Raw genomic sequence first — 13242 nt, forward strand, 5'->3', positions numbered from 1 at the left:
TATCAATTATGATCCATTAGGCTTTTGAGGAACAATTATCCGTTCATCATTGTATGATTTGATCATAAAACGAACCATTTAAACAAATTATTGGGAGATAGTGACCACTGTCCTTCAGATGAGTTGTTAAACCGAAGTCCTATTAAAAATCCCATGGCACTTCTCATAAAGAGTAGGGGTGTAACCCCAGTGTCCTGGCCAAAATCCCTCCACTGAATTGTCTCTATCACCCTCTCTCTTCTCCACCTCTCGCAGGTGTGTGTTGAGAGTACCTGCGCCATTGTACTATCAGTACTTTGCTTGCTTTGTTGCAGGACACATTATCCTGCTGAAAGAGTCCACAGCCACCAGGGAATACCATTTTTTCCCTGTTTCCATGAAAGGGTGTTCATGGTCTGCAACAATGCTTAGGTAGCAGACGTGTCAAAGTAACATCCACATGGATGGCAGGACTCAAGGTTTCCCAGCAGAACATTGCCCAAAGCATCACACTGCCTCCGCCGGCTTGCCTTCTTCCCATAATGGATCCTGGTGCCATGTGTTCCCCAGGTAAGTGACGCACATGGACAAGGCCATCCAGGTGATGTAAAAGAAAAGAATTTGATTCATCAGACTAGGCCACCTTCTTACATTGCTCCCTGGTCAGTTCTGATGATCACATGCCCACTATTGGCACTTTCTGCAGTGGACAGGGGTCAGCATGAGCACCCTGACCAATGTTTCCACACATTTCTTTTCTTGCTGAGTAAAACGTTTCTCTATTGGGCTGATATTTTGGTCACCTGAGCAAAAACATTCTTTATACCAGACCTGTACATACACACACACACACACACACACACACACACACACACACACACACACACACACACACACTCACACACACACACACACACACACACACACACACACACACACACACACACACACACACACACACAAAGCGGTTTCATCATGCAGTTATAACCTTTAACTTTAACATGCCATTTCTATTTTATTTAATCCTTGATGTAGCTTAGTGAAAAATGTGTGTATATATATATATATATATATATATATATATATATATATATATATATATATATGCTTTTTATTTTATTTTTATTTTTAAAGCAGTTAATTCAACAGTCAAATTAAGAAAAAAATGTTTTACAATGCTGTTAACTGTACAAATCTTCTTTACCAAAAAGTGGTAATGATACGGTATATCAGTTTAAATGCTTTAATTTGTTTAAAAAAATGAAGTAATTAAATATATCTAAACTCTAAGTATGTTCAAGGGAACATGTGAACTCTTTTATAGTTATCTAAACATCTCTGAAACCCAAACCACACACACATCTATTTAAACTGATGTGTGTTACCGAGTAGTTTTGAGTTTGCACACTACACTTGTGGTTGGTTATGTGTTACTGTGCTGTGCCCATCATCCCCTATTTACCACTTCATCTAGCAACTCTTCTTTAAAATATGGTGTTGTTTTATTTATACTGCCGCTCACGTCCGGTGAAGACATGGTGCAACATCTTTTTATCAGAACCAACATTAATTTCATGAGCAATTTGAGGAACAGTGATCTTTTTGATCGGACCTAGCCATCTCTCCCTACGTGCATGAAGGAGCCTGTCGCCGGAGCACTTTTGATAGATACACTGACCAGGAACAGTGACCAGGCACACCTCACAAGAGCTGCAGTTTTGGAGATGCTCTGACTCAGTCATCCAGCCATCACAATTTGGCCCTTGTCGAACTCGCTCAAATCCTTACGCTTTCCCATTTTTCCTGCTTCTAACACATCAACTTTGAGGACAAAATATTAACGTGCTGCCTAATATATCCCCAGAGTGGGTATTGTTGTCCCATTAAGGCTGCATCCATTTAATATTTTTAATAAGTATAATAATTAACGGTCTTTGTTATTATTAAATCCTGTTAATGTACAACAATACTGAAGTGCAAATAATATCTTTCAAAATAAAGTATAAATAGCATCTGATTACTGCACATTGCAAAGAACTGCTACGTTTACACGGTGTAAATAGAATATCACTATTTTAACTTCGTATATATCACTTAGTAAATAGCATCTACAACTGTTTGCACTTAGTGTAAATATCGACTATCGCTAAGAAAATGTTATTTTCACTTAATAGCCACTGCCATATATCCCACCACTAACAGGTGCCGTGATGAAGAGATATGATCACTATATATACTATAAGCCTAATGTCAGATTTAATACTCAACAACAACAACAAAAGAAATTGTCTAAAGGTTCAATAAACTTTTTCTGGCTATTATTTCATATATCAGGCTTTACAGGGTAAATACACATTCCTGGACTTGTTAATGATTCACCGTTGTACAATTGTTTGTCTTTCTAATATTTCATCAAAATAACTCGAACCGCCAAGAACCTGACTCCAGTTTTGTACCTAACACCCACTTTTTTATGATCCGATCAACTCCAGATGGGTAAAATCAAGACGTGCTCTAAATCATTTTTATTTAATTAAAAATATGTCACATTACAGAAGTAAAATGGGTGCGAATGACATTTCATGTTGACTTCAAATAAATCCCCACTGTGAGCTATAATCCTCTGATTATGTATCATTCGGATGACAAAAGCCAACATTCTGACCGAAACCATTAGGGAGGACAGGGTGTCAGACCATAGACTAATGTTTCCTGAGATCTGGCAGCCCTCTGGAGAGAGAAAATGGACAGAAATATAGGAGAAATAGAGTGAAAGAAACTTCACCGACAGGTCAGCAGACATATTCTTGAGTCTGTCATGAATTATGCTAATGCATGCGAGGGGAAAAAGAGAATGAGGACTCAAGAGAATCAGTTGGGTTGTGGGGTTCCCTGGTACTTCAGAAAACTCAAGTCCTAACGAATATCTCCACAAACAGTCCCCTGACGCTCGAGTCACACAACCCCAGTCTCAACACCCTCAGAAGTCCTGAATCAGCAGTGTCCTGTCTGGAACTAAACCCAATCCCCTCCTCTGGGTCCATTCATTAGGATAAAAGCCAGGAGACTACGCCAGCGCACGCACACGCACACACACACACACACACACAAGCTTTCTCCTTCAGACTGTGATGGACTACCCTGGATGACGGCCACTGACTACAGATGCCTAGAGATTCACAGCTGCTTTTTGAAATTCTATGCATGAGCGCTCACTTTTAAATGGGGACAAGGAGAAGTACAACTAAACAAGAAGGCAGAAAGCACAGAGATTCAGCTTCAGTGTAGCAGAAAATCTTTATCATTTACATCACAGACAGCCAGCCATTCCACTCAAATCAACCACAAAGTCCTTAATAAGCTAAAACCATCATATATCAGCAATAATAAAGTTAAAACCTAAATTATGGAGCATGTTTTATACAAGAATGCAGCTAAATGTGCTTCACAAACAAGAGAAAATGTAAAATATTTGATGAAATCTTAATCCAAAAATCTTAAAAAAAAGAGTAATGTTGCACTGGCAATTTAGTTTAGTACTAAAACTGAAATAAAAATAAGCAAAATGTACACAGACACCACACGTTTGTTTTTGTGACATATGGGGACATTCCATTGACGTAATGGTTTTTATACTGTACAAACTGTATTTTCTATCCCCTTACACTGCCCCTGCCCCTAAACCTACCCATCACAGGAAACATTCTGCATTTTTTCTTTCACAAAAAATATCTTCCTATATGATTTATAAGCATTTTGAAATATGGGGACATGGTCAATATCCTCATATTTCACCCTCGCCTTGTAATACCTGTCATACCCATGTCATTATACACATTTGTGTCCTCATATTTCACAAAAACAAGCACATACACACACATACACACACACACACACACACACACACACACACACACAACTAATGAAAATGCGAAAATCCCAACAAAATGACTAAAATGTAAACTAAAATGAAGGAAAATATAAACAATATATGCTAATTCAAAATATTAATATAATAGTAAATAAATAATACTAACTATTGGTCACTTTCTATGACATTCTGGTCTCTAGATATGCAAGTTAAAAAAATGCTGTCTTTGCACTCTTTCTGTAGTTAATGTATTTTTTTGTGGAATATATGAGTCATATAAGGTGCACGTAAACATAAAAAAGTAAAAAAAGAGCAAACTGGCTTTAACTGTTAAAACTGATTAATTCAACATGTAAAAGATGATAAATTAGCGTGCATGCAGTGGCATGTTTGATGTAAGAACAGCGGGCAAAATTTTCCTGTAACGAAAATCATCTGTCAAGAAACCTAATTAGCATGGACTGTTTTTCCCACTGAGTGGCCCAAGGGGTGTTCGTAACTAGTTCGTAAGTAACTCTGTACTTAATTCGGTTGAACCATTTGTTCTTAAGGCAGAGCGTAATACGATGTCTACACTCATTGATCCAATAGCAGCCTTCAAATATGTGAGCAGAAGTTGTGTTTAAATGCCAAGGATTTTTAGTTTACACTCAAAAATACACACGTTAAAAATAGTGGTTCTTTGTTGACAATGGTGTTCCTTCAAGTGGAACATTTTTCTAAACGTGTACGTTGGAAAAAAATAAACAGCAATATCTTTTTAGCTCCATTTCCTGACTGTTTTGATCTCTCCTTTTCACAAGTGTTTCTGATAATGTCCTATAATTCTTTCGCTTTTCTTCCACGCACCTTTTTGATATTTGTGAAGTTGAACCAGAACCACACAACATTTTTATAGTGGAAAAATTCTCTTTAGATTATTAATATGCTCTTCACTGTTCTTCTATGGCCTGACTGAGAAAACCCATTTTTAACCTTTATTAAAAACACTTAGTTCTTTCAAAAATATATTTGCTCATTAATGTATATTTACTTCTTTCAAGGTATAAAGTATTCTCGAAAGTTTATAATATGCCATTTAAAATACATATGGGTGAGGGGTTCGAATGCCGGTCGCCATGTTGCCCCTCCATCTTAAAAGTACATTAGCCAAAGAGGGACATACCCATAAATTCAAGCTTCGCCTTTCGCGTTTTAACACTCGATGGCACCGTGTTGAATGTGAAGAGGGGGATTGCCATGTTAATCTTGGACTAAATCGGCCACCGTAGGAGTTAAAACGAAATCAGAATTGAGAGGAACCGAAAATAAAATTCACTTGATGGTCATATACCTTAACACTGCTAGATGGGGGAAAATATCACACAGTGTAGCTTTAAAGGTGCACTATGCAAATTTCCGCATCTTGCGCAGTATCTTGGGACATGTGGTCTTCACCTCATGGCCGGTGGAAAATAGGACTCGGGCAAAAATCACATTCATGTATGCGGTTATTAACGTAACTGTAGTTATGAAGCAGAGCAGGACCGAGTGTTGAGGAGCAGAGCACAGCTGTTGGAGCGTTTGTTAAACAAATACCGCCTTCCTGGTCTTTTATTATGACGGGACGGGACACAGTCGCCGGGCGCCCGCACTGATCCGCTCTTCCGGTTATGATTATGAGGTAATGCATCTCTGTTTATCATATTAGATACATTTAAGTGTGTTGAAAATGATGTTATGACGTTACTCCGTGCGTTCACTTGTTCACACTGCTAAGAGTAAAGCGCTCCTGCCAAATAAAACCCAAAACCGAGGGTAGCGCAGATATGACGCAATTGACAGGCGACTTCCTCAAACACTATGCTGAAACGTCCCGGTCCTTAGTTAAAATAGCAATTTTATCACAATTTAAAAATAGTTGGAAACATTTGGGATATTGTAGGTACTCAACTGAACAAAATATATAACACCGGCCTAGTGGTTTTTGGATATTTACTGCAAAAATACTACATAGTGCACCTTTAAGAGTGTGTCCTTGAGAGTGTAACTTAAGCACAACTGGTGTAACTGGGAGTGTGGAGAGGATTGTGCAGGTTGCAACTTGCAACCTGGCTTTTCCTGAGGCATCCAACACAATCTTTGTCACAGGTCTTTTAAAGTCCTGTCACTAGCCTTTTAATGCCAATAATACAGCTCAGAAATAATCAACCTGATTTATTCGGTTGTCAACCTGTTATCATGTGCACTAATGAACTTATCCCCCATGGCACTGCACTCCAGGGGTAGACACTAAACCACGTGACACACTGTCCCAGAGCAGGAGTATCAAATGTCATTCCCATATGGTTTAGCCTACTGCTCGTGCGGCGCAAACGTTCTCCATCAACACATGCACATCTGCTTGTGCCAAAATGAAAAGGGAAACCACATAGATGTGTATTTTTGGTGCAGCGCTATGAACAGTATTTCATTGCAAATATAGCACCTCCAGTTGGAAAGATATGTGGTACAGTGAAGTAAAGCTGGACCGCAGGGGATGAAACTGAATGGAGATGGTTATTTATAAGACTACACATGCACAAACTCACTCATTTCTCTGGAGTTGTAGAATCAGATCTTCTCCTCCCGCAGATATCTTGACCTCTGCCTCAGATGGATGCTGGGAAGGCAAATCAATCAGGTTATCTAGAATTACCCAATAAATTCCATTACACAAAATTGATGATAGATATAGAGTAGAGTTAAAAAAAGATTAGTAATGAGGCAAGTAATTTATAATAAGTAGCCTATTATATAGTGAGGTCCAAGTCTGAAAATATGCATATATTTCAATCTGAAAACTACATCTGCAACCGACATTACCTCAGTGGCCATATGAGATCTTTTGTGTCTGGCTGGGCTGATCCACTGTGGATAAGTGATAAAGTGCTCCGGGTTGTCATGGATGCGATATGAGTCTCCATGCCAACGTTCATCTAATAGTATAATAAATCAATTACGTGATCAATAAATAATCAATCTGACACAATTTCCAGAGAATGAGCTCAAGCATTCTTTAGGCTATTCCATCGCTTAGACTTATAGCAACAAAATTACGGAATTATTTTATTGAGACTACAATACAGTAAGACTCACCCGTATGTATGTCGTCTCCGTGTGCAGTGCATCTTAAAGAGAAATGTAAACAGCAACAACATAAGAATAAAAACAAGCGAAACTGCACGGCGCCCGCGATCATGCAGCGATTCAAATGCACGCCCTGAAGCATCATAAATTAGGCTAAAAATATAAATATAGGCTATATATATATAAAAATTTAAAAAATGCACGAAATAAATGAGCCGTGCACGAGGAATTATTATCAATTATGAATAGCATTCATAATGAACAGCACCGGTGTGTGCGAGTGTCACTGTAGAGACCGACAGAGGCAATGAGAGGAGCGCATCTTTACAGCCTTTCAAGCACCTCCCCTTTCACCATTCATAAAACCGTCGTGTATTATAAAGATCAGAGGTGTAAAAACACAAATTAGGCTACTCAAAAAATGTCACTCAAGTGAGAGCACAAGTGCAGTAAACATTTTACTCAATTAAAAGTATCTGGTCAGAATCATACTTGAGTAAAAGTAAAAAAAAGTACCACATTCAAATTTTACTAGAGTATTAAAAAAGTTAAAGTAGCGTAAAAGTAGCATCAAGAATGAAAACTAGAGATTCTACTTTAAGCTTTTAATCTAAACAACCATTAAATGAATGAACCACATGCAATGTTTTATCCTGCTTTAGAACTGTTTAATTGTATTTAATTATGAAACTATAAAAATATAATATCAGTATGCAAGATGATACTCAAAGTTGTAAATTAAAACCTTAACTTAAAGGGGTAGCCTAGTTCACCCAAACATTTTTATTTGTTTATCTGTTTACTATGGAGTTAAATTTGTGCCATAATTAAACAAACAAATCCAGCATTTTTCAAACAACACAATCTGCTTGCAAAGGAAACTCGACTCGCAAACAGAGATTCTCGCAGAGTAACAAATATTGTGTTTTATTGTGTTGTGTTTCAAATGTAACCTTTGAAAAAATACCACATAGCAAATGTCTGTTACAATCTCTCAGCTTAATTTTCTCACAAATGCAGTTCAGGTAGATTTTCTCACAAATACAGTTGAGCAACCAGAACACCAGACTGCGCTTTGGGTCAGGTGTTCAGGTTTCAATCCGGTGTTCAGCTGAAGAAAATGAGCGGTGAACAGGTTGCAGTATTTCTGTCTTACTGTATCTATTATTAATCTTTTTGAGGTTTTCACTATGCCAACTCTATTTCATACAAAAAATAAAGAAAAATCACAACAATTTAAAAATATTATTGTGACTGATAAGTGCAAAATCAGTGACATGGCTGAAAACATGTAAGCTAAGGCTAGTTTTTTTTTTTTTAAATGCACGCATCCATCCTCCATGCCATTTACCCACTGTAGTGTCACAGGATATCAAAAGTTTACTTTTATGTAATTTATACATTTGATGATAAAATTCAAATGAGAACATTCAAAACAATGTGAGGGTGTATCGTGTCACAATATATTACAATACAAAAATGCACATATGTATTGTGGATTAAAGTTTAGACAGATTTAGTTTTGTATGAGATATGTTAATGTCACATTAAATAAAGTATATTTTAATCAGAGTAGGCTATATATTATAAGCAAAATGATGAATATTTATTTTCTGCTGTCACCATTAACTTGTGCATGAGGGAGAAGGACCAAGCCCAGCCTATAAATTCACCTCTGATGTAATATCAAATTTAGCACTTTAATGAACACTGTTAAAAGGGTTAAAAGTAATAATTATAATCTATACCATTTGAACAATTTTAGATTTGTTCAAAGTAATTTGTGGGTCTATTTTACTGTATTGCAAGATCAGTATTGTGTATCAAACTCAATTGTGAGATGAGAATTATTACATGCATGAAATCCTGTTTTGAAAGAAAAGAAAATGCATTTGTGAGAAAATGCAGTCGTGTTTTCCTTTGCAAAGCAGATTGTGTTTGTTTGCAAAATTCTGGATTTGTTTAACTATGGCACAAAATTCACTCCAGTTTCACATCAGCCATCCCTAACTCCTCATCAGCTACATTAAATTAATCAACTAGCCATTCAGAAACGTCCTGTCTCATTCATTCTACAGGTTGTCACTTTTTTGAGTCTCTCCATCATTGTCGAACTCCGTTTTGAAAATAAAAGGCTGACCAGTTTCATCAGTCTGCATGAGGTAATAAAAGCTGCTAACTGGAGCTCTTGAAGCTCCGCCCCCAGCAACAGCTCATTTGCATTTAAAGGGGTATTTTGAGCTTAAATTTAACATAAACAGTCTGGGGACATCAGAGACTTATTTTTTATCATGTAAAAATGGGCAACCCAATCCCTCCTTTTAATGCAAGTATTTTTATAACGCTTCACATTTCAGTTTTTAAATTCTCCAAAACCTAGCCGCACTCACTTCCATTGTAATTGTAACCAATTTTGGCTTTTTTGTGATCATCATGCCACAGGTGCTGTGGATTTAGCTTAATTTGCATTGAACCCAGATTATTCCTTAAAGTGATAGTTCCCCCCAAAAAATATGTCATCATGTACTCACCCTCAAATGTTCCAAACCTGTTTGAATTTCTTTCTGCTGAACAAAAAAAAAGATCAAACACGACATCGACTTCCACAGTATTTTTTCCCCCATATTGTGGAAATCAATGGTGACCAGCAGCTTTTCGGTTACCCATAATTCTTCAAAATATACTTTTGTGACAGAATTTTTGTGAGCACATATTTTTTTGTTTTTGGGTGAACTATCACTTTAAAGTACCGTAATGATTTCATGCTCACTTCATTTAATGTAGCCATGTTGATTCTATTGTACCAAATTCATAAAGACACTAAAATCTGGAAAAAACACACAGAGGGGGTGATGTAAAAACAGATATTCATCCCTGCAGGAGAGAATAAGATCCCTCTTTGTCTTTACTAGGAATTTTAGTGGAAAAAATAACATGGCACCATACACCTCCTCCCAAAAAGACAATACATTTAAAACATTGAACGTTTTTAATGAAACACTAAAATGAAAAATGAACTCGCATTTTGGTCTGGTAGTTTTTTAACGTGTGATCAACACTGGTCACTTTCCAGAATGTCTGCATGTTCTTCCCAGAACTGATCTCCAATAATATCACAGGAATGACTTGTAACCTTCTTTCTGGTCCGTGTTACAGTAACTTCTGTCTCTCTTTCATCTGGTCGCTTGATCTGTTTAGTTGCAGTTTCAGTTACCTGAAGGAAAGAGTTTGACAAATACTTAGAAATTTCATTAAAAAGATTAAAGAATAAATACATAAAAAACCTTCCTTACTTTTTCCCATATTAAAGTTGTGCCTTTTTTGTGCAGAGAGGATTCATTATTGTAGTTGATACTGAACTCAGAAAACAAGATCTCGTTCTTTTCCGCTGCTTGCGTTCCCTGTGTGTGTGGGGAAAAATATGCATCTTTTAACTAATTACACTAGAGCTATAGAATGTGAAAAAGCAAAATAATTGTACTGGAATTAGGTATGTTTAACTAAACTTAAATGGAAAAAATAGTAGCACTTTATTTTCCAGATACTATGTACTTATTAACGTAATCGTAATAACTATGTAATTAATTTGTACTTACCCTGAACCTAGCGCTAAACCTAACCTGAAACCATTGTCAGAACCTTATATTAAACAGTACTTTCTTAGGGGAGTAAACTCTAAGTACACTTACTGTAAAATAAACTCCAACCAAAAGATAATTAAATAAATAAAATTTTTGCAAAATTAAACATTTATGTATTATATTAGTATTAAACATAGCAAAGATTATGTATCTGGGTAAAATAGCTTACTGAATAAATTCCTAAGATTGTGACTAGACCTAGTCAGACATAAATACTGCCATGTTTATATTGTTCAGGGTGGAAACCTTCCATGTACTTTAGTGTCAAGCATCCTTCAAATCCATAGTATAACTAATATAGAAAACAATTGAGAACATAAATATTTGAGAATACATTGAGTTTCTCTTCAGCCTGTGTTGTGGTCAGTCCTCCTTTCTGCACCAGCGTCCAAAACGTAGTGTTGTACAAATTGTTAATATGACCTGAGAAGATACAACACATCATAAAAGAGGGAAGGTTCTGAATTGATTTCAATTCCTGGTCTAGCTAAAAAAAAAATGTAAATCAATATTTTATGCATCCTCAAAGTAAAGAATGGCAGATAGCACATGTACATTTAAAGGGATAGTTCACCCAAAAGTTAAAATTCTGTCATTTACTTACTATCAAGAATATGCTTATAATAACATGCTTGCTTGTAACTAAAGGGGCATTATAGGGATACAAATTATGTCATCATTTACTCAACATCAAGTTGTTCTAAACCTGTATGAGTTTATTTCTTCTGAAGAACACAGAAGAAAATATTTTAAAGAATGTGGGTAAGCAAACAGAATCTGGTCCCCATTGACTTCTAGTATTTTATTTTTTGTCGTCACACTATGGAAGTCAATGGTGCCCAGCAGCTGTTTGCTTACCTACATTCAAAATCTTCAATGTTCAACAGAAGAAAGAAACTCATACAGGTTTAGAACAACTTGATGTTGAGTAAATGATGACATCATTTGTATCCCTTTAATGCCCCATCACAAGCAAGCATTTTATAATAAGCATATTCTCATAAAGTTGTCATGAAAATGTAAATTTAATTTATTGTCTTTTGTAGTGTTGGGGAGACACTCACAGTAAACTGCAGAAGTTAAAAGAACAAATACTGGCCCAGATCGCGCTACTTTATCTTTTATTTTTGTTATTGTCAACCCAAATCTACTACAAAATACATTAACTTACAATCTGCCTGTCTCCAGCTTAGATAGTCTCTAAGGTTACGGTTGTTAGGATACAGAACCACCCTGCCATCAAAGCTGGGAGGGTACAACAGTGGCTGCTCTCCAAAATACTCTTTCCAATAGAAAACAAAGCTGGAGGAAAACTGGGAAGTGACGTGGGTCATCAGTTTACTGTAGAGAGAAAAGCAAAACATTTAATGAGTGACTTTCAGGGTTCGGGGATCCAAAATTGTGGGATAAGATTATAAGAAATAATAAGATTAAAATAAAAACTGAGCAAAATTGCATGATATAAAGTTACAATTGCATGTTAAAAATAAAAAAATGGTTTAAAAAAACTGACATCATCTGAGAAGGAACACCGTTTCCAGACCGGAAGTAACTTTTCAGATTTTGATTAAAGACTATTACGGCAAACAATTTTCTTCTGTGTATTAACTTGCACAGATTAATTGTTTACCCTAAGACCTGTAATATGTCCTAACAAAGTAAATAAGATCAGATTTCATGAGGACTTAAATTTTAGTATGGGAGCATACAAATGATCATAAATGGGGGATCGGGGGTCCGTGGCATCTAAAGGATTAAAAACCCCTGTCCTAGGATCAAAATCCTTGATAACCATTGCAGTGTTTGACATTAAGTTTATCTATGGCACTTTGTGAGCATAGAATACCTGGCCCTTCTTTTGAACCAAGTGGTTGATTTTTTGAACACAAAGCTGAACTCGTCACTCTGTCCATAAGCTATAGTGATGTCCTCCAGCTCCTCCATGACCGAACGGGCACTGCGGTTCATCAAACCCAAAGCTCTGTCATCATTGGGTTTAATGAAGTTATGCTGATCAGAAAACCTGCAATCAAGGGGATCATGTTGGAAATTACTTCAGTCATCACGCATGTTACGTGATGTAAGTGCCTGTAGTAATGCTACAGCATGTTGCAACTGTACCAATTGCAAGTATTACAGAATCACTCACTTGTGGAAGTTGCGTCCATCTAGCCGAACAACAATGTAGCAGTTTCTCAAACATGTGTCGTCAAGCTCAAAGTTTCTCACGTATTCAAATTTGCTTTTAGCCATGATAGATGATGTGCTGAATTTATGACTTAAGAGTCTCTTGTGCTCTATAAGCCCTCCAAAGTTAACCGATAACCGTCTCAGCATAAGGATATCAGAGTTACGAAATTAGTTTAACTTAAATAATGTTATTAACTGTTAGTTCTGATTCTGAATATCTGAGGCGTAGCTGGTTAGCTTACGTCCAGAAAGCGCATTTTTAACATTCATGTCTCAGGAAGAACTTCAACGAGTGATTATCGGTATTATTCTTAAATATTACAACCCGTTGTATTATTAAATATGTAACGTTATATTTTTTACACCATATTTATTTCTTAACCGGAAGTATGTAGCATCAAAACCATGATCAAAACTCACATGTAAGTGAGCGGTCATTGTATTGGTACGTCA

General features: G+C 36.5%; 2 protein-coding genes across 2 annotated transcripts in view; both read right to left on the reverse strand.

Moving 5' to 3' along the window:
* The window catches only part of adam19b (ADAM metallopeptidase domain 19b), a 40372-nt gene extending 33103 nt beyond the window's left edge, over positions 1–7269 (reverse strand). The window contains exons 1-3 of the mRNA XM_067457102.1: positions 6968–7269; positions 6695–6807; positions 6421–6491 (exon numbers count right to left, since the gene is read on the reverse strand). Coding sequence (XP_067313203.1) covers positions 6421–6491; positions 6695–6807; positions 6968–7103 — 320 coding nt within the window. The 5' untranslated portion in view covers positions 7104–7269. The remainder of the gene's footprint in view (positions 1–6420; positions 6492–6694; positions 6808–6967) is intronic.
* A 468-nt stretch (positions 7270–7737) lies between these two features.
* thg1l (tRNA-histidine guanylyltransferase 1-like) lies at positions 7738–13242 on the reverse strand. Its single transcript, XM_067456475.1, has 6 exons — positions 12749–13242; positions 12446–12622; positions 11771–11940; positions 10934–11022; positions 10252–10359; positions 7738–10172 (listed from the first exon to the last, which is right to left on the reverse strand). The coding sequence occupies exons 1-6, from the start codon at positions 12934–12936 to the stop codon at positions 10011–10013; spliced, it is 894 nt and encodes a 297-aa protein (XP_067312576.1). The 5' UTR covers positions 12937–13242; the 3' UTR covers positions 7738–10010.

This window comes from Pseudorasbora parva, chromosome 11 (assembly GCF_024679245.1).
Source record: "Pseudorasbora parva isolate DD20220531a chromosome 11, ASM2467924v1, whole genome shotgun sequence".
Lineage (NCBI taxonomy): Eukaryota > Metazoa > Chordata > Actinopteri > Cypriniformes > Gobionidae > Pseudorasbora > Pseudorasbora parva.

Excerpts from the sequence above, each read along its gene's own strand:
- thg1l (XM_067456475.1), bottom strand. The coding sequence starts at position 12,936 with ATGCTGAGACGGTTATCGGTTAACTTTGGAGGGCTTATAGAGCACAAG. Across the intron at positions 10,360-10,933 it reads AGGCTGAAGAGAAACTCAAT|GGAACGCAAGCAGCGGAAAA; the intron begins GTATTCTCAAAT and ends CCACACACACAG. Across the intron at positions 10,173-10,251 it reads CAACTTTAATATGGGAAAAA|GTAACTGAAACTGCAACTAA; the intron begins GTAAGGAAGGTT and ends TCTTTCCTTCAG.